A 21,468-nucleotide genomic window follows, 5' to 3' on the forward strand; every position below is an offset into this window, starting at 1 on the left:
TCCCGGGGCTCAGAAAGACATTTATTTTCTTGTGCTATAGCCATCCTCAAGCAAGCAAGTTGCTGTTTGTCACAGTTTCCCTGTAGTTAAATGGAAATAAACCTAACCAAGGGGGTATCTTGATAAAAAAACTTGAGGCTGAGGTGCATGGGTATTACGATGCGGAGAACTGGATGATACACTTAAACCAGAACCAAACCCAGTGCGGTTGGACTGCTTAGTAGTGCTTTTCAAGGCTTTCTTTTAGTTCTGTTACTGTGTTTGCTATTATAAAATAATTAGTATGTGTTTATTAGCAGAAAAATTGGTTTATAATATGTTGTCTAAAAATACCAATATTTGGTTACATAGTTGGTAATCTTTATCTTTCTCTGCTCAGATGATAATTCACAAAAAATCTGTAATCTGACATCAGATACAAAGTAGAAAATCTTGGTGTGTATGGACAGACTGTGGTGCCTGAGGAGGTTGTAGAGGATGTGCCATGTGCTGTGCTTGAGCTTTCTGTTGTATTTTGTTGTACAAAGGAAGTGAAACTTCAGCTGCAGTTTGTGTCTTCTTTTCTTCCATTTCCAAGTAAGATCTCCAGTGGCTTCTGTATTTCATTCATCTACAAACCAGTTTCACTTTCGTTACGGTTTTCAGTTAGGCATGATGTTAAATTTGCATTTATTTGGTATTTGCACGTTGTGTGGTATTTCCTTTTGTATATTCATCCCGTAAGAATTTACAGTGGGATTTACACAGCTGATGTATTGCCTTACACCTGAAAATATCTCAGTATACTTTTCATATAGAAAAAATGCCCAAGCCTCATTTCTTTCTGCCCTGACTAAATACCGGGCATAGGTACAGTTTAACAGCAACTTCTTGAACTGGTGAGTGACAACTGACTTGGTCAAAACTCATTTTTGAGCCTGTATCTCTGAATTTTCACTGTCATTATTTAGTTAACGGAAGGTGGGTTATGTGGAGAAAAAAAAAAAGTTACTCAAATCCAGAATCTTGATGTGAACCGTTTGAGTCATTGCAAGACAACAATCAAGCGAGGACGGATGTTTTGTACGGGAAAGCCCTGTGTTGACTCTCCAGCCTTGGGTTAAAGGATCGTGCTGAATGCTGTTGCTCTTACCTTGCATATTTGCCTCTCGGAAAGTAAGCGGTGGCCAACTCCCAGACACTCACTTCTGTATCTCTTTCTCCACCAGTGCCAGAAAGGGTAGTAGCTGGAAGTTTTGAGAGCCGTCGGCCGTTGCTATGCGGACACCGTTGGGTCCCACTTTGTCCTGAGACTCTCCAGATGACATAGTGCATTAGGCTGACAAACCCACACGTGTTGCGGGTCAGGCAGGCTGCCAAGCGCTCAGCGCTCAGCCAGCGGGGAGAAAAGGCATTAGGAATCCCAATAATCCACACATCAGTCTCTGTGTGCTGCTTGGTCAGTGGAGACCAAGCGAGTGAGCTGCGGAGAGATTGTGGGTATTAAGTGGGATGGGTAATGAAAGGCTGTGCTGGCGCTGATGTGAGACTCTTAATGGAAAATGACTTTAAATGATGGTGCCAGGGCGGTTGGAGCGATTTACAGCTGGCACAGGTTCACAGTGTAACTGGTAGTTTTCAGTGAGACTAACCACTTCTTTAAGATGGAGCACCAGAATTGGTTTGAAGAATTAAAAAGAAAAGGAACTTCTATCTTAATTTGCTTGCTTTCCCTCCGTGGGGCTTGTACCAGAATGATGGCAGTTCAGGATTTTGGTTGTGTGCCTGTGTGTATACAGACAAATGCAAGCCATGTCAGTGTATGCAAAACAGTCATCGGGATGGTAACAGTGTTAGGATGCTTGAGAATACAGCAAAAATGAGCATTTTAGGTTCAAGATTACCTTATCTGAGAGCTCTCTTTTAAAAGTCTGGACAAGTCGTTATCATTGTTATCTGCAGATCAGAAGTTGGCTTGCACAGGACTTGGAAATGTTTCTGTTGTTTGAATTAATTATTCTTGACTTTCTGTTATGCAGGGTGTAGTGTGCTCTAGTTTTGTTCATAAAGGCAGTTGAGTTTCCCTATCCTACAGCGTGCTAGGCGCACGTAGATAACTCACACTAGTGCTCCAAGCAAAGAACCAATGGTTTACTAAGTAGGTTTCTCCTAAGGCTCTTTAGTTGGGGGGAAGAGCAAGAGCTTCCGAACTGAGTATTGTAATATTATTTCCTGATAAATTTTGAAACCATCTGCGTCAGTGCCTCAATCCCAGGAGTAATAATTCTGAAAGCAAAAGTTTCTGTGCTCTCAGGCTGTCTTGTTCCCACAGTGCTTGAACAGCGGCTGTCAATGGTAGCTCAGCACCTGACTTCTCCGGCTTTCCTGGGCAGCAGTGCATGCACGTGCAGGATTGTCCTGCGTCGTGCTGCCTGGATGGAGCCAGACACCCCGAAATGTCACTTGTATGTCTGTGCTCCGTTATCAGCTTGTGTTCGGAGGACGCAGCAGGGAAGAAGAAAGCTCCTCTGAGGACGTGGTGGCCTTTTGAAAACACGTTTGCCTGCATCATCGTCCTTCGGTGTCTTTTATCTCTTCTTGAGTTCAGGAAAGCAAGCTGATTTCCTAAAATCAGAAAGCAAACAGTAAGGTTTTCTCTTTAAACCCTGGACAATGACACTTTCACTGCAGGTTGTACTGGGACAGAGGTATGAAGGAGTAGGTGGGGTACCACTTACTGGTACCAGTGGGTACCAGCCGCCCGTGCTGCTGCCAGGTGCTGTTGGCTCCCGGGCAGCGCTGGGGAGCAGCGGAGCGGCGTCCGTTCCACGTTGCAGCAGCCCTGGTGTGTCTTGTAAATGGCTCAGCTGCTGCGGGCTGGAGCTTTGTCAGCAAACCAACATTCTTGGTTGTTCAAGGACTCTTGAAACATTGTTTTAATATTAAAGGAAATCATGTCACAGATGTGTTTGGGTTTTTTTTTTGGGGGGCGTTGTTGTTTGGTTTTGGTTTGTTGGGTTTTTTGTTTTGTTTTGGTTTTGGTGTCCTTTTTTTTTTTATTAGTAGGAGGTTTTGCTTGCTGGAAGAACTCAATTTCTGTCTTTTAGGTAAAGCCTGCAGTTTCTGAGGCAGCTGAATTAAAATTACTGCCTTGCTCCATTGGCTGCCTCTTTTTTTTTCTTTTATATTATTTTCATTTTTAAAATTTTTTTTAATGGCATCCCTAGAGATTTAGGGCCTATTGAGACTATTCAGCATCTGTTGTAGAATTGGTAGTTTCTCATTTTGCTTCTATGTGAACTTAGCCTGGATGGTAAATAATAGAGAAGTTGTCTTCCTAAGTGTACAGTGTTCCAGTGTCATGCAAGCACAGTGAGATTTTACTCTGGTAAACCAGCACATCCCTGTGTTGCCAAGGGACTCCACAAAAGAGTTAGTCAGAAATACCTTCTTTGTTTTTAAGCAAAGCTATCGTCCCTCTCTATCCACAGGTTAGGTATTGGGATTATCCGCATTTCTCAAAGCGTATTATATTATATAAGTTCAAGCATTGTGCTTAAGTGACTGGAAAGCCCGTTACGTAGCTCTTGCTAGTGACCACTGCTCCGGGTTCGGAGGCTGTTTCGGTCTTGGTGGCACTGATCTTGGGACAGCGTTTGAAAGGGTGACAGCAATTGCAAAAAAAAAAAATTACTGTTGATCTCTCTGTATCAGAGTTGATTTTAAAACTTAGGGTCTAAGTTTCAACATTTTAGCCTCCAAGTTTATAGAAATTTACCTTGTTTCAAAGCTAAAATTTACCTTCCATTTGCTATTAAAAGTTATGGGTGTTGGAAACGTCAAAACACAAATTCTGGACTGATGATATTGGTGTGCAGCTTCAAAACCTTAACCTCATTCAACTCTAACTATACAACAGGTAGAGTTTTAGACCCGCTATTTAAATGTTGATTTTTCTACATACATAGGTTAGACCGTTTCTCTTCCTTAAAAAGAAATATTGACAGACTTCTTTAGAATAGTAGTATACATGATGAATCGTTACTAGGCATTGTATGTCTGATACATATTCAAATTTGGAGATCCTTGAGCATGTTTTAAAGAGAAAATGCTCCTACAACTCATCTTCCTACAAAAGTACGCGTTATTCTTTGTGCTTACCCGACAGCACACTTTTAAGAAGGATGCTTTTGGAAATGTATTTTACTTTTAGTACAAATTCTTGGGGAGAGGGATTAACTTCAGAATTTAACTGATGTCTCTTTCTTGGTATGGAGCTTATTTTCTCTGGATCCCTCCTTTTTCTTGCTGGTTTTCCAAGTTTGGTGTCTCTCCTGCTGTGATTTTGAAGCGTGAAACTTTATCCCAAAACCTGGAGGCAGATGTTCCTGGATGGGACATGTCAAGCTGCATTAACAGATGGTGTATACGTGACCATTTCTGTTACTACTGAAGATTTCAGTGTCTGAAATGGAAATATATATGTATATATTAGCAGCAGTGATAAAGCACTTTTATAACACCACGTCTAGTATTCCTAGTTTTAGCTTTAGTTAGAGTTGCTAAAACTATTCTGTTCCTCCTATTTTCATTATTTTAATTTATAATACAGTAGCCGTAAGCAGTTGCTTTGGGGAACCTACATGTTATACTTTTTATCAGACTCATTTATACCCTCATGCTGCCAACTGCACCTTGTTACTCAACAGGAAGTTTTGAGCCTGATCGCTTTCCTCAGGATTATACGTAGCTTAATAAAGAGTCAAATAGGAAGAAGTATCTATGTAATTGGTTTTGTTGTAAATATGCGTATTTTATTATACACATATTGGTTGCTGGCAGCTGTATGAACTCTTTTCATATTTTTTGCTAGTGAGAGCAGCTTATTTTTGACAAGCAAGTAAAATCGCCGTAGTTTTATCATCATTCTGGAGGTAGTAGGCAAGTAAATTTTGTGCTGAGATCAGTGAATTTTCCATAACAATTTTGTAAGTCTTTGTAAATCATGGAACATTTGGTATTTTGCCATTTTGCAGTGAGGTGTGTCTGTAGATGAGAACACCAGAAGCAGCCGCACAACAAATTCTACCGTTTCGGTGTGCAACCTGCTGAAGTCCTGTTGGTGATGGATTGACGTGAAGCTCCGAGTGGATCAGCGAATGGGTCAATGGCATCATGGCCGTGGTTGCAATAAGTTCCTAGAAATGAAGCTTGCGCAGCACTTGCAACATACGAGTCAAATTATTGGTAACCAAAGAAATTCATGTACCTAAGAAAAATGATTTAGTAATCTCCAGGCCATCTTTTCAAGTTCAGGCTTGGTATGATCTATACATTTACAGTTGCATCTCATTTAGTAAGCACTTCGTTGTGGATTTTGTATGTGTTAACACAATTTTTCTGCTGTTGCAGAACTTCTTCCCTACAAATGCAATAAATGAATAGGAGGCAATGCTTTCTTTCCTGAGTGCTTAGCTGAGGACCTACTGCTGGTGGTAAGCAAATGCTTAGGCAGAGAGCAAGAAGGGGACTTGTAAAGTTGTTCCTGTTCCGCTGGAATTTAGGGTGATGTTGCAATTGGGAATTGATGCTATTTTAATCTATTACATATTGCAAATTTTGTTTTAAGCAGGTGAGCTGTATTGTGCTCTTTTTTCCTTAATATCTCATTATTTTTTAAATGGGTCATTAAAAAATCTTAGTAGAAAATTATTTTACATTAAAAAAATAATGGAGCAAGAAAGCATCTGAAAAATTGTAATTCTGGCTGTATTCTAAGACTTTTGTCTTAGATTTTATATGCAGTCATGAATGAGGATAAGCTTTATAACATTCGTAAGCGTAATGAAGCTGTGATCATCTGGACAGTTCTGCTTCACTATCAAACAAGACAAAACATGCTTAAAATGTGGTAAACTTGGTGTTTTGCCAATTCTTTACTCTTTTTACATTTATTTAGAAGTATGTTGAACTCTTTTTTTTTTTTTTTTTTTTAAGGAAGTGCACTTTGTTTTACAAGGAAAGCAGAAGAAGGTGATTCAGACTTTTCTCCATTCTAGTCCTTAAATGATGTTCCTATTGGAAATACTTCCAGCAGATGCACGCAGGTGCAATTTCAGCAGTGTACGCAGCTCTTCAGCACTGCCTTGCTCTTGTATGTGTGTGTATATATCTGTACACCCACAAGCTCCTGCAGTGCCTGCTGATGGGGATCTGTGCAGGTGGGTGCAGAACAGCTGGCGAGGACAGGCGTAGGGGCTGCAGCCCCTGGCCGGTAGCTCCAGGGACGGACGGAGCCACGACTGGCCTGGAGCAGTCGCCGTCGTCGGAGCAGATCTCTGCCAGGGATTCAGACTAGGCAGCAAAAGCAACTGCAGGGTGAGCAGCTGCTGGCCAGCCTCAGGGCTTCTGCTGGCGCTCGTTAGCTGCTGCAGATTAGATATGAAATTATCTCCTGTTGCAGCTCAGATAGGTGCTACAGATGAGATTATGGGTGAGACTGCCAGCACGGCCTGAGCCTCCACACAGGCTCTTACTCTAAAAGGAGAAACAGAGCAGAATTTCTTCCAAAACTTCAGTAGTACTTTTGTTTTGCCTCCTGCAGACATAGTAAGGTGAATTTTGTGGTATTAGTGGTCAAGCTCTTTTCCAATAACTGATGCTCAGCGTTGTTATTCACCATCACTGCTATTTTCCCTCCACGCTCTACATCAAAGAAGCCTGAAGAACAGCCTGTGTTTAACTCTTCCTTTTGCCATCTTATGATTTCAAATCAAATAGCTGCAAAAGAGGAGAGTTGTGGTTCTTGAGCAGTGCTGTTTTGCAGGACACCTTGCATGGATGGTTCTTCATTCTCCAGAGTGTACAGGAGCTTTTTTTTGCTACTGTCTTAGGCTACTTGGTATCATGAACTCTCCACAGAGGCATATCAGAATAAACCTGTAGTGCAAAACATGTACCATACAAAGTTCAATATCTTTTTTTTTTTTTTTGATTATTTTTCTAAGGGTGCATGGCAGAGAAGCACAAAGACCCAGGGTGGTAGGGTAAGCAGAGCCTGTGAGACTGGGTGAAGAAGACCCAAGTTTGTGATCGACCTGTGGCTCAGTGCTTTTTAACCAGAAAGCCCAGTCAGTCATTTATTAGTTTCCCTGGGAGTGGGGGAGGTTTTGTGCAAGTTCTGTATACTTGCAAAAATATAAACAGTGGTGCTTCTCCACTGAGAATTCTCCAAGAAATTCCCAAACCACCCTGTTCTCTGGCTTGGGGCTCTTTTCATGCTGGCAGCCCACCAGGTCCTAAGTCTGGCTGTTGAAGGAGCACCGTATAAGACATTTTTTATTTAATTTGGTATGAGATCAATGGTCCCAATTTGCTTTCACGTTAGGATTTGTGGTAGTGCCTATGCAACCAATTACAAGAAATGGTACTGGCAGTTTTCTATACTGTATTAGGATGGGTGTTTTGAGAACTTAGGTGACTACTTGCAGCCTTGGCATGGCAAGATTCTGGTTAAACTGCTTCCAAAAACATCATACGGACCCAACTTTAGACTATTTTGTAAGGGATTATATGAAATAATGTATATTAATAAATAGCTGTAAAGGTTTTGAGAAAGTCTATTACACTATGCTATTGTGCAGTCGTACTGAAATAGATTAATAGATCAATTCTGGAGCTTAGTACTGGATTTCCAATTTTTAGCATATTTTCACTAAAAAACCTCAGAAACGTGAGCTGCAGAATCTGTGCAGTGGCAACTCTGGGAATAAAGCTCTTTGATTTATATGCTTTGATTTGTAAACATGCCCAAATAATTAAAAATAAGCAATGCTAAGGCTCCTGTAATGGGTAAAAATTGAGTATTCTTTTTACAGGCATTGTTCAGAGAGGCTCAGCTACCCTATCGTGGCACAGAGGCAGCGACTAGCCGCTTTCCAGCAAACAGTAATGCCCATCCCGTTGTGTAAAGGGAGGTGGCAGCTTGCATTTCTTTCAATGACCTTCCCATTCGTACTTTAATAAAAAATAAAGGAGGGAGGGGGGATTGAAGAAAAGCAGGTTCTAACCCTAAAAGGCAGGGGAGCTGGTGGCTTTGTGAGACCGCTAAATATTAAGTAATGCTAGTAATTTTGAACTTTTTAAAGTTTAAAAATGCAAGTACTATGGAGATATGCAAACTGTGAGAAATGACCTGAAGTCTAAAAATTTCTGGTGGACAAACATAAACTTTAAAATATTCTTCTTCTGAAATCTGCACAGTGCAAAGTTTGTTGTTGTTGGCCGGGAATAGTTATCGCAAAGCTGAGGCTCCTTTATCTCTGCGTTGCTTATTCTTGGCTCTTCCGAGGAGATGGGCAGCAGCGGGCTGGATGGTCAAAGAGGGCGTTGAACAGTTTGGGCGTGTTTTCTGGAGGTGGCTGTACATTTTTAAATGCACTCGGTTTATTTTGTGGTGAAGAATTGTTTTGTTTGTGTGAAGCTGTGACTTCCTTTCACATTTTTTCCAAAACTTTTGGCCTTAACACTCAGTCTTTCAAACACGTTGCTCTGCCCTTCTGTGTGAGGTTAGTAGCAAATGCCGTTCTCTTCTTCAACGGAAAGATAACCCTGTCTGCTGGCGATGCTGTGGAAAACCAACACCCTCAGCCCAGAAGTGGATGTTCCTTAGATTAACTTGTTTATTTTCTACCACCTGTCTTCTAAATAAAAACACAACATTAGCACATGAGTGTTAAAGGAAAATTCTTTTCTTTCAACAAAATACTGCTCCATCACATATTTCTTGCTGTTTGTTCTTCTAGTTGTCTCTTACTGTTTTTATCGTTGCCTTGTGATCTTGTATTACACAGAGAGCTTGTCAGATAAATGTACGTGGCTTCCATACTGCTTTGCAGTTGTGCACTAAGGACAATTTCTCCACTCTTCCTTTTTCTTGTGCTAAAAAGGACTGTGTGGTCACCACAAATGAGCTGGAAAATACGCATGCAAGAATGAGTGCTCATGTTTATGGCTTAATTTCTCTAAAGCTTTAGTTCTTCTGGGTGTAAAATTCTTTTAAGAAGATGCTAAATTTTTTTGTATGTGTTTGTGCATTAGTTTCTAACCTTGCTTTACAGTAGTGCTCAGAAGTATGCTTATTGCATTATTGTTCTGGCACTAACTCTTTTCTAGAACCTCACGTAAATACTTTTAGTCTTGTTTCCTTGTTTTTCTTTGAGCAAAGATGTATTAATGTGTGACCAGGATTATTAAAATAATAGTGTACTTTACACTGCACAGCGTATGAAATGTGTTTTCTCAAAGAAACGGCGAGCCGTGCGGAGGTCCGCCGGTATCACTGCTTGCATCAAAGCCAGAGCAGCATGAAATTATCCAAATCCTCAGTACTTCACGTTACATGAGGCTTTTGACTCTGAAATCCCACTTGATGCCACTTTCATTCTTCTGATAACACAGTTGTAGGAAAGTAAGAGCAATTGTAATTGGATCCACGTTTCTGGGGATTGCCGGAGTCCCTCAAGGTCTCTGTGTGTTGCTCTGGGTATAAAGCAAGCTGCTGTCTGTGCCCCCGAGTGTGCGCAGGAGGCGGCCGACTTGCCTTTTCTCAGGGCAGCAGGACCAAAGAAACCCCAAACAGATACAGAAATTAGGGTCACTTGAAAAATACAGTGCAACTGATTCTCCTATAATGCAGCTGAAATCCAGGTCCGAGTAACTACCCCGTGTTGGATGTGCGGTGTGATTTGTGCTGCTCTACTCCTAAGCCCAGTTGCCGGGGTTGGGAGTGGAGCAACAGAATTCCCAGGCATCAGCACTCTGGGTTTGGTCCTGAGACAGGCTTTAAAGGGAAGCTTTGAGGTACAGAACAAAATACAGGTAGTGAAGCACTACAAGATACTTGCCAGAATCTTCAAAGTACTTTTTTTTTTTTTTTTCTGTTTTCAAGAGCACAGCGACACAGGCAGTGGAGCCCTTCACGAAGGGTCTTCTATTCCACTTCCCATGAGCCAAACATCCCAGCGTCACTTAATATCACAATCTTGGTGCACAGTATTTGCAGGTATAATGGTTCTGTGCAGGCCTGTTATTAAAAGGTGGTAAAGAGTATTTGTTTGCATTGTTTATGATAGTGGATGGTAAAGACCTAGGTGCTAAACCCACATGTGGAACAGACAAATAACATTGCAGCCTTTTTATGCATCAGGATGTCCTTGCTGCAAAGATCATTAATTGTTGCACAAATATCTGCTCCTGTGACGTCAACTATAGTTTAACTAATGTGAAACAATTTATTTGGCCGAACATAACTTGGAAAGCACAGTTTAATTTAGTTTACTTGCTCTTGGTTTTAGAGAGGAAGAAGAAAATCCTCTTTACGTTGAAAAAAGGATAATGTTCACTTGTCACATCAGGGTTGGATCTTAGTGGTTGAGTCTTTACGCCAGCTGTTGCTTACATTAGAGGAAAATTGTCCAAGCAAAGCAAAAATTTACCTTAATATTCAGGTAGGAGAAATGTACCTATTTCAGATGCTTGCACTGAAAATTTGTTCTTACCATGTTCATCTGTTGGCATTATCTGCTGGCGGGTGTTCTCGCAGAGTACTGGCTTCTGTTCTTGAAAGCACTCACCTGATAGTAGGTGTAGAGCAGGCATAAGTAATGGCGGCCACCAAGATGTAATAGCACATTCCTATTTGTAGGGATGCAGGTCAGGGGGGAGCCAAGTGGAGTCTCTTCTAGCAGATGTTGGACGAGTAGCTGTGGTGCCACCCAACCCCGTTGGTGTCAGGAGACCCAGCACAGGCGGGGAACAGATACCAAAACGGTGCGTCGTCTTCCTCTCGTCAGAAAGAGCTGGTGGCCTGCAAGAAGCAGAGCACCGTGGCTCAGCGTTTGATATCTGCTTAAGAATTCAAGACCCGAGTATAATATTAAGTATGCATCTCTTCAAATAATTTTTTTGGAAGTTGAGACTTGTTAGGTGTGGTTTGTGTGTAGTGTTGTTAGTTTAAACCTCCTGCTAAATGACAAGATAGCTGTTCCTTAAGTGTGAGTGCTGGTTAGAAAGCTTGGAAGAGGCCAAGCTGGGGTTTGATTTTGTCACTTAGTTGTATTCTTTGTTGATATTGTTTAATGAAATGGAAAGTAAGCTGACAAGTGGATTTTGGGGGTAAAAAATGGTTAATACTTGTTCCTGGGACTGTTCATTCTTTCAGAAGATTTGGAAGAGGCTACAAGTTTCTGTTCAGGATATTCTGCTCAAATGATATCTTAAAAAAATAATTAAGTATTTGGGTTGAAACATTCTCTGTGGAGATTGCCAAAAATAAAAAAAAAGGCCAGCTGGAACAAAATTAGGGGCAGAGAGAGTCGGACACATTATAGTGATCAAAAGCAGCAGAAGAAAGGGATCCATCTGTTCTTAAGAATACAAATTCTGCGGTAGAAGCCGAAGCACAGTAAATAGCTGTAGTCCAAGTGGGAGCGAGGCTTGTTTCTCTCCACTCATACCTTTCCCCCCTTCCTTGTTCAAATTCTGAAAGGGAAGACGACAAGTATCCACTGCAAAGTATTACTGAATTTGTGCTTTTCCTTATTTCTAGAAGGCAATGCAAGCTTACCTGAGGCTGGCTGGGGAAGAATTCATGACACTGAGGAAGAGGGTGGCTGCTTTGAAGGCATGACTGGGATGGGGCACGGATGGCTGTAGAGGCAGGAGCAGTGTCTGGAGGGATGCTCTGTGCTAGGGATGCGAGATTAGATCATCAGCATTACCCTTTGAAGTATGTTTTCGGTAGGCAGGGAAACTTGGAGCAAGTTCTGGATACTGCAGCTACTTTACTCCATTGTGGTTACTATGGTTATAGTTTGCTGTGGTTAAAAATGTGCTGCTTTACTTGCTTTGCTTGGCTTTTTTGTAAAGGGCTTGTAACCAGTGTATCCTGGCTGTAGTGGCAGTGTGGGCCTTATTTGAAGGATTTTATTACTTCTATTATTTTTACTATTAGTATGCAGTTGTTTAACTTACTTGCTTTTTAACCTTCCTAAGCTTGGTGCTAGTGGGAGTGAAAAGGCCAAATTAGGAATGGGAAAGCTATTGGGTTATTTGTGTTATTTAAAAACAGAAATAAATCTGTTCTAGTAGTGCAGCAGATCTTGAAACATGCTCAGCGTTGACCCAAGTCTCCGGCTTTCTGCTCCCTTCCTCTGTGCAGCAGGAGAAACCCCGTCAGCAGGGCTGGCCCTCCTTCCCGCAGGTCCCCTGCCTGTGCACGCTGCTGCCCGCTCTCTTTGCTTTCAGTTTTAGGTTTGCCCTCACCAGCGAGCCATCGTGGCGTGCAAGAGGGAATATGCAAATACAGATTTTGGAGAAGTTGTGCTAGTTATGTCAGTGACTGGCCAGAAAATGGTAAAACTTGATAAATGTAGTGTGCCATCACAGGCACAGACAAAGGAGTGGGAGAACATGTGGGGGGAAAGTGTCTCTGCAGGACCACTTTAAGGCTGGTGTTTTTTGGATTCCAGCCTTCTTTGGGGAAATGCAGTTGACTTACTTATGTGGGTTTTTAATCTTAGTTTAGTTGGAAATTTCCATTTTAAAATTTGTATCTTAATTCAAGCAGCGCAGCACTCCTGCAACAGGAACGGCAGCTCAGTAGCTGCGGAGGTTGGACGTAAGGCTTGGAAACACCATCGCAAACAGGCACATCGGAGTCGTGCAAAGTAGAAAAACTTTGAAGGTGCTCTCAAATTCTTGAATTGGGTTTTTCCATGAATGGCTCGGGTTTCTGACTTAGCTGGTTGTGTAAATATCAAATAACTAAGCCTGGGCAAGCAAATAACTGTAAGTCTGGGCAGAAGTGGCAGCTTCAAGCAGTGAGGTTAATCATGTATAATCATGTAGGGAGATGGTATCTGCCTTCTCTTTGAAGATTTCTTGACACTTTATCTTCTTTTTAGTTTTTTTTTTTTTGAGTGGGCGGTTAGCAGGTTGCTTGACACAAGCTAATGTTGTCAGGTTTTAGTGTGGTTGCATCAATCTGAAAAATCTTTTCCATGTAACCAAAACACTTTTTCTTACGTGTTTATTCTCAGTCATACAGACAGAAATTGCTGTATATGGGATTTTAAATGTGAGGATGCTAAATATCTTTGCTGTTCTGTGGAACAGGTAACTGTTTGATTTGATCTGCAGAACATTTCAGCATCATAGTTATTTAAGGCTGAAGACTAGATTATCTTTGTTCACTCAGAAATATATGCAGATTGCAGCATAAAATGCGTTATAGTTTGTGTTGCATGAAAAATCCAAACGCCAGTGGTGCTGAGGCGGGTCAGGGGCCTCATTACCACTTGTTACATAGCCTTTATTATAAACTAGTAGTGAAATGAAATATTTGGGTATATTTGGCTTCAGTAAGAACATCTTGGTACCATTATACAGAAAACCAGCACCAAGAGAGGCTTATTAGATACTTGGATTTTCCGGTAACAAGGAGCATAACTTTCCTGGGTATTCCATTATCTCTGTGTACCATCTCTAAATGCAGATGTTACGTGTGAGCAGTTGGTGTTTTGTATGTTTATTTTCCTAAAGCGCATGAAGCCACTAAGTAGCTTCTTAAGAAAGCCTCTCTAGATGTTTGTGGTAAAAACTGGGTGCAGGTACAGAGCTCTGCAGCAGATACCCTTGGGTTCCCATGTTGCAGTTGTAGACTTAATGATACTTGCATACTACTTTCATTGACAATCTGTTGTACTCTATGCAGGAAATCTGAATTGTATTTATGACTAATCTAATGGCTATGGACAAGCATGAGAAACTGTTGCAATTAGCATTCAGCTCATAATGGAAGACTAATGGAGTTGATAACCTGGTTTACCCCCCCACCCCCCAAACTGTGTGGACATAGGGAGCATAGATCTTCCTGGCATGTTGAAGGGGCTGAATCGATCATGAATAGTCAAGAGTATTCAGCGTATAAACTGCTTTGTGATGTGCCAGTCCAAGAGGGAGAGGTTTCAAGTTGTGAAGCTGAGGGGAGATGAGAGTTTGGATGAGGAATGCAGAAGAGAGGAAGGTACAGATTCCTGTGAGACTAGCTGAGGAACAGTAACCATGGTATGGGTTGCATATGAAGCTATTTTTTCTGTATAAATCTTAATTTGAAATGGAAATAGTCTTTGAAAAACAGTTTGTGTGTGTATTTTGTCTGAGCACCATTGGGGACTGCAGACAATTGTGTGAAGGCGGCGTGTCGGAGGCTGGCACGGCCATTCCCCTGTGGAAGCGTGAATGCCCACTTGTCTTCTGTGCTCCTGCCAGTGAGCTTCGGTCCCAGGCCTCGGGACAAAGTCATCTCAGTTACCTTCTCTTGTTCTTTGTTATTTGTGTGAGGTTTCCTGCTTCAGGGAACCAGAAGCTCATTTGAAAAATTAAATTGAAAGATATGAAGGAGACGATGTTTATCAGGAAACTTATTTTTGTCACTCACTCTGTTCCTTCTGTTAAAGTGCAGCCACAGTGCATGGCTGGCAACTTCTTGAAAGCTGCTTTTTCACTATTGTCCCCCCAAAACTGGCTGTGATTCCATGGCATGGATGGAAGAAAGGGAGCATTATACTTCAGAATGTTAGATGAGGCTAAAAACTGGTGAAACAGCAGTTTGGAGTATTTCTTAATTTTAAAATTTCTATCTTGTTTGGTAGCAGCAGTAGTACGTCACATCAAATAAGGACATCCATTTGGTTCTTTGTAAGTGGAGTATTCTTCCATGGTTGCTGAAATAAATCTTCATACTGCTTTTGGTGAAGTCGTTTTTACTGTGTAAAATTGACTATAGATCTCTCTTTTTATTGTCATTATAGAAAACCTAGGATAAACTCTCAGTTGGTGGCACAACAAGTTGCCCAGCAATATGCAACCCCACCACCGCCTAAGAAGGAGAAGAAGGAGAAAGTGGAAAAACAAGACAAAGAAAAAACTGACAAAGAGAAGGAAATTAGTCCAAGTGTTACAAAGAAAAACACTAACAAGAAGACTAAGTAAGTTTGAAGGATGCACTGTTAAATGTGGAGTGATTTGAGTAGCACTGTGCATTTATTAATTCTGTGGTTAATCTAACATCATACTCTCCCTCTTCCTCCAATTCTTACAGACCAAAGTCAGATATTGTGAAAGATCCTCCTAGCGAAGCGAACAGTATACAGTCTGGGAATACTACAACAAAGACCAGCGACTCAAATCACACTTCAAGGTAACCTTATACTAAAGTTAAGCTCTCAGTATGTGAGAACTGTGTTAAATAGCAGACACTGGGGTTTTTTGAGGGACTTACAGAGGCAGAGTACTGTCTAAACCACAGGGTCTGTCAGTGTTAGTATGGCAAGATCATCAGTGGCTCGGAGCCTTCTCCATATGCAAGCACTCAAGCACGTTGCTGGTGAGGACAGATTCAGGCACTGGAAATACTGTCATCCACTCGGTTTCGTTTTTCTGCTAAAATAATTGTATTGTTAATTGGGCAGTAATGCTTTTGGCTGTAAAACACAGTGAGGGGAGGCATTAACTGGCAATTGTTAGTGGTCTTTACCAAATTCTTATCATCACTTAATAGCAGTAACAAAGGTTACTTTTTAACTTCCTTATCCATAATTCAGTCACTAATTGTTAAGATATGTTTCCAAGTATCTGGGGAATAAAAGACTGCATGAACAGATTTGCTAGAATCTTGATATCAACAAAAAGCATGAATGGTTGGTTTCATATTTGTCTAAGTTTCAAATGAGTAGCTGTCTATGGAGAGAGGCTTTTTCCTGGTCTTGTCTATACTAATACTCCACGCTTGTTTTCTTTAAGTGGTATCTTGTGCTCTCTTTCTTAAATCAAAAATTCAGCATCAAAGTAAAGTTTTTATATTATTGAACTTACAGAGCTACAAGAGGCAGAACTCAACTGGGCGCTTTGCCTAGCTGGGCTATACAAGAATTGCATCTCTCTTTAAAATGTACTGTAGTAAGTATTTTAGAGTGAAGCCACGTGACCTGAAGCAATATTAGTTAGCTGCAAACAGTTGTAAAAGCACATGGGAAATACGGTTCGCGCTGCGGTTAGCATGAAGGTTGGCAAGACATGACGGCAGAAAGCTGTTGTCTTGGAAGTTTTAAAATAATGGCATGAAAATCTTTAGTAAGAGTGAGCATCCTCCACACAGTAACTTGCGTGAATGTAGTGAGGACAGTGTGAGAGTTGCTGTGCTAGAAGACTGGACCATTAGCAGGGATGGCTGTTAACTCTTCCTCATCCCCCAAAGATTGGAGTGTCCATTACTAATTTGATTAGGGAAATATAGTTTTATTCCAATGAGGGTTTTTTTTTTTTTTGTCCTGTTCTTTTTGAAATTGTACTTACTTTGAAAGTTAGGATGCAGGAGACTTGATGCACTTGACTAATGACATAATATTAAATTGATAGATTACATCAAATAATTGTTTTTACTCCTTGAAGGAGTCACTCTGTCTACCGCAGAGTATTTAGTCCATGTTTTGTGGCAAGCTTTTGTCATTCCTGATTAATCCTTAATAGTATCAGGTCTAGCTGGATGTTTTTAAGGGATATATCATCTCCTTCAGTTCTTAAACTGTCTTTTTAAGTGTTTATTTCAGTGGAACTTTTCTTGGGATTCACTGCCCTCGGGAGCACTGTCAAGAGTCTTTTTAAAGGATCTGGTTTTCACAGAGTCACAAGTTATCTGTTCAGGGTTTTTTCATGCCCAGACATCTTAACTGGTTTTTTTGTAAATTTTCTTTCAGGGATCTCTGCATTTTTAAGAAATCCTGTTTGAACTTCTTGGATATCATGCCTGTTTCTGACAAAATGTCTTGGCTTATTCCATGCCTTCCTGCGCACCTTCAGATTGATTATTTTGAAACCCATCCCTTATTTGTCCATAAACCTTTTTAGCTATAAACATGAAGCATCAGGGCGTTTAGTTTTGCAAAATAATGTGAATGGTCTAGTTCTTTTGCCTTCTGTAGGAGGCAAAAATTGTATGCATGTGCTGAAGAGATGTCTGGAGGTTTCCATGTGTGCTTAATCAGCTCTTCGCACAGGGGAGACCCCTAAAACATCCCACAGAAATGGTTGGAGGGCTCCGTTCTAAAACTGAAATCAAGAATATGTTTGTGATTGGGACTGTAGAGAAATCCTGCACCTGAACCCTGCTTCTTCCCAGTCCTTCCGTGTTAATTTGTCGTGGTGTTTAAAGATGCATTGGTAGGTTCATTCAGGTGCTTGGTGCATGGCTTATCTCAAAGGCAGGAGCTTTTCTGGGCAAAGCTTAGGCCACATGAACTCCTTTTTTTCTTTCTTTTTTTTCTTAATTTTCTTTTTCTTTCCCTAAATATGACGATCAGTGCTGGCTTTTGACAAGCAATAGCAGGAGTGCATGTTCAACCCTGTAGAAGGATGGAGGCAGTAAGGTCTGTTCCGCACTCTGGGCCAGCTTTTTGGTTTTTTTTGACTGTTTTTGAGTACAAGAGAAAACAAATGACCCAGGCAAATTACAGGAAGAACTGGGTTTCCTAGAGGAACTCAGGGCTTAGAGAGGAATATACGTACACATACTATGCTTCCGGGAACGCTTGCTGCTGTGTTGGCTGCCCATGCTTTGGGGGCAGCCTTCATCTGCTGAGATGCTATCTGAAAGCTGACGGAAACCCCAAAACTTGCTGAGCTAGCTGGCCTTTCTTGTTACCCACAAACAAGGTGACATCACTGAATCTAGCCTGTGGTTACCTGTTGAATTTGCCAACTCCTGCAAGCGCGTATGTGCAACGCATACGTGTGGGTGTGCGTCTTACTGCTTGCAGGAATTCACTAAGCACAGCTACGGATTTGAAAAGGCTGGTCACCAAACGATGGGGCTGTTTCAAGTAGGTTTTACTGATGGCTGTCCCGGCACAGTAGTATTTTAATTATATTTTCTATCAGAAATGCTTTTCCTCTGGTACTTGTTAAAAATTGAAACAGCCTCCTAGGTTAGGTATGAAAATACGATTTTTGGTGCGGTAACTTAATCTTTGGTAAGGAAGCTTGCAGAAACATAGTTGCTCTATTTTGGAAGCTGTGCATCCGTCCTTGATACTTTATTCTGTTCTGTCTAGTTCTAGAATATCATTTGGATAACTACTTTTTAACACTTTCCCCATGTTAACTTACCACTGTAAGCCATTGAGTAGGCATGGCAAATACAAAGTCAGCTTAATTTCCTCTTCTTTTTTTTCTTTTTTGGTTTTTTTGTGGTTTTTTTGTTGTTGTTTTGTTTTAGCTGCATTAGCCTAGCGTGCTGCAGATGAGCAGAAGGAAAGGCAGATCGGTTTAAAAGCTGGAGCTTGATCCCAAAGTAAACTAACCTTCCCTCCATCCCTTGGAATAAGGCAGCTCTCAGCAAGCTACTTTTCACTGATGTATAAAGACTCTCCTTTTTTTTATTTCCCTGTTGGGAATATTCCGCTGTTTAAACCTGACCCTTAATTAGGAGCAAAAGCTGTAAATTGCAGCAGTCATGGCAGCTGACTTGGAATTTGCCGGTAGCTGGAGCAGTGTCCAAGGTTTGTTGTATCAGAGCTTTGGACCAGCCCCCGAAATGTGCATGAATGTCAGCTTCCTAGATTCTAGACCCTTATTAGCTACGTTACTAATTGAATGATAGCACAGCATGCAAATTGCTGAGATAATCCTGAGCTATAAATACCAGTGTGTTGTTTTCTGGTGGTTTTGATTTTTTTTTTTCTTTTTTTTTCCCCTCCTTCCCCTAACCAAAAGCGCTAGCTGCAAGAAATGCCCTTGTACATTCTGGATTTTATTTACAGTAGCCTCAGTTCCAGAGGGAACATTTTAGGTGATTTTATACATAGGCTGATTGGGCATCTGATTTGTGTAAGCTCAAAGCAGTTGAAAGAGAAGCCAAGTTGTCCCAGCGCCTGTGTTGTTTGCAGCTGCAGAGTTCCAATATGGGAACGAAAGAGCCGTGGTCAAATGCTTTCATGTGGTTTTGTATTGCAGAGTCAGAGCCTTGTCTCATAACATCAGGGCACATGATGAGATGGTGAATTTAGATAAGAGAACTCTTTTCATCTGCCCCTTGGGGAGGAGATCCTTCGGTCTCTCTGGCTCCTGTCCCGCTTGGCTCTGCTGTAGTGTCCTCCTTTTTGGCAGAGTTGGATTAGGGATAAGTCTAGAGCAGACACCCTTTGCAGAGTTCTGCAAGACGGGTCTTTCCTTCGGGGCTGAGTGTGCTGCTGCAGCCCTCGCAGCCCAGGCTGTCGCAGGGGGTCAAACCTCGTCCTCCGCTGTGCAGCGCTGACTGGTTTTCCTCCCAGTTTACTGCCATCTGCGCAGGCGAGCGGAGGACGAGTGGTACTGCGCTTGTTGTCAAATGCTTTTTCTAATAAACTTTCCCTTTCTTGTTTATTTTTATCCTTTTCATAAATGTTTTCTCATTTATTTTAGACCCAGACTGAAAAATGTGGACAGAAGTACCGCACAGCAGCTGGCAGTCACAGTGGGAAATGTCACAGTAATTATCACAGACTTTAAAGAAAAGACTCGCTCTTCTTCCACGTCGTCTTCTACAGTGACCTCCAGTGCAGGATCAGAACAACAGAATCAGAGCAGCTCGGGCTCTGAGAGCACAGACAAGGGCTCGTCCCGTTCCTCCACGCCAAAGGGGGACATGTCAGCAGTCAACGACGAATCTTTCTGAATATTGCACATGGAGTTGTGGAAACTATGAATCAGGGTATGAAATTCAAAACACTCCACCTGCCCATGCTGTTTAAATCCTGGAGAGCCTCTTCTGTGCTTGAACACACACTTTCTCGGACATCGACCTCTTACTGATGCAACCAGGATAATTTCTGCTTGCTGTGGGCATCTGGCCACCAAGGAATTTCTCACCCTAACGATTACTCTTGACACTTTTATGTATTCCATTGTTTTATATGATTTTCCTAACAATCATTTATAATTGGATGTGCTCCTGAATCTACTTTTTTATAATATCTGCTGTGCACAATTTTCCATGAACATTACAACTTTTTGTTTTGGGGTAGGGAGTGGGTGGGGAGGGAAGGGGGCTTTATTTATTGCGTTCACAAACTCCATCCTCTTTCAACATATCCTTTTTAAGTTCAGTTCTTCTTCCAGTTATACTGTGTACTATCAGTTTTGATATAAATTATATATAAATATATATATAAATAAATATATATAAAGGGTTATTTGAAACCAATACATGGAAACGCTGGTGCTTGAAACACTGTGAAGTGAAAAAAAATAATTGAACAGTTCAAGATCTGGGACAGTCCCCTTCTGTGAAAGTACTGAAACTGAAATGGAACTGGTCTTAGGTTAAAAGCATCCTGAAGGTTTGAACCTGGATGGGACCTGTTCTCTCTGTTGTTCCTTCCCTGTTTCTTCCCAGACAATGGCTAAAACATACTGGACACACAGTTTTGATTTTTATAGCTTGGGATCTGAAGTGAGAAACGATTGCTCCAGGCAGCTTGTTTTTCCACTAGGGTAACTCAGATTGGTGATGTGCAAGTTTGTGCCCGGCCAGAGCGTAAGCGTTCACAACCAGACTGGTGTCGGCATGCCACGGATTCGTCTGTTTTGGTAACGTGAGCATTGCTATGTCGTGCGTAGCCAATCCCACAGCCGTTTGGTGTCTTAGATTTAATGAATTTTGTCCACCTGCATCAGTGACCAAGGTAATGTTAGAACTGGAGCAGTTTGCTTTGGGTAGGAAGGCAGCAGGGAGCTGTAGGGCTGGGAGTGATCGTGGGCTGAGGGAGCAAGCTGGTGCTTGTTCCAGATGGTGGTGCATGGGCCGGTCATTGTAAGCCCCCTTCCGTCTGTCCTGTCCGTGCTGCTGGGTGGCTCTTCTCCTGGAAGCCGATCCGTATTCCAACAGCGCTTTCTGAAGAGCATCTCGTCCAGTGATGATGTTGGGCTTGCCAGCATTCGGACACTTCTGGGTCTCCTGCTGCGGGAGGAGATGTAGGGAGAAGCTCTCATGCTGGCAACTGAGCGACATGCGTGGCTCGTGCTCATGACCAGCATCTCCTTCGTTCTTGCTCTAAAGCTATTCAGACTGCAATTTCTTTTCCTGGCCTGTTAGTGTTGCTTTACAGTTTACCTTCCATGCATTATCCTGCTAAAACACTAGGCCGAAGAGGTGAAACAAACATTTTTTTTTTTAAAAAAAAAAAACACAACCCAAACCTCTTTGGCTTTTCATCTTTATTTAGTGGCCCCAGGGTGCTTTGCAGTAATTTTAGGCGCAGAGGCTGTGGCTTCATTTGACATCAAATGCATAACTTTTGGGCATGATGAAAGAGGGCCACATTTTGACAACTTTGTGCCAGCTTGTTATATTGTGAATTATTTGCTTAGCAAGAGTAATTTCTCTTTGTGGAG

The 21,468-nt window shown here is 41.6% G+C and overlaps 1 protein-coding gene across 1 annotated transcript in view; it reads left to right on the forward strand.

The window, feature by feature from the left end:
• RYBP (RING1 and YY1 binding protein) overlaps window positions 1-20,066 on the forward strand; it is a 45,080-nt gene extending 25,014 nt beyond the window's left edge. The window contains exons 3-5 of the mRNA XM_075095647.1: window positions 14,853-15,029; window positions 15,143-15,241; window positions 19,498-20,066. Coding sequence (XP_074951748.1) covers window positions 14,853-15,029; window positions 15,143-15,241; window positions 19,498-19,750 — 529 coding nt within the window. The 3' untranslated portion in view covers window positions 19,751-20,066. The remainder of the gene's footprint in view (window positions 1-14,852; window positions 15,030-15,142; window positions 15,242-19,497) is intronic.
• Window positions 20,067-21,468: the final 1,402 nt, after the last annotated feature.

Source organism: Phalacrocorax aristotelis, chromosome 6, assembly GCF_949628215.1.
Source record: "Phalacrocorax aristotelis chromosome 6, bGulAri2.1, whole genome shotgun sequence".
NCBI classification, from domain to species: domain Eukaryota; kingdom Metazoa; phylum Chordata; class Aves; order Suliformes; family Phalacrocoracidae; genus Phalacrocorax; species Phalacrocorax aristotelis.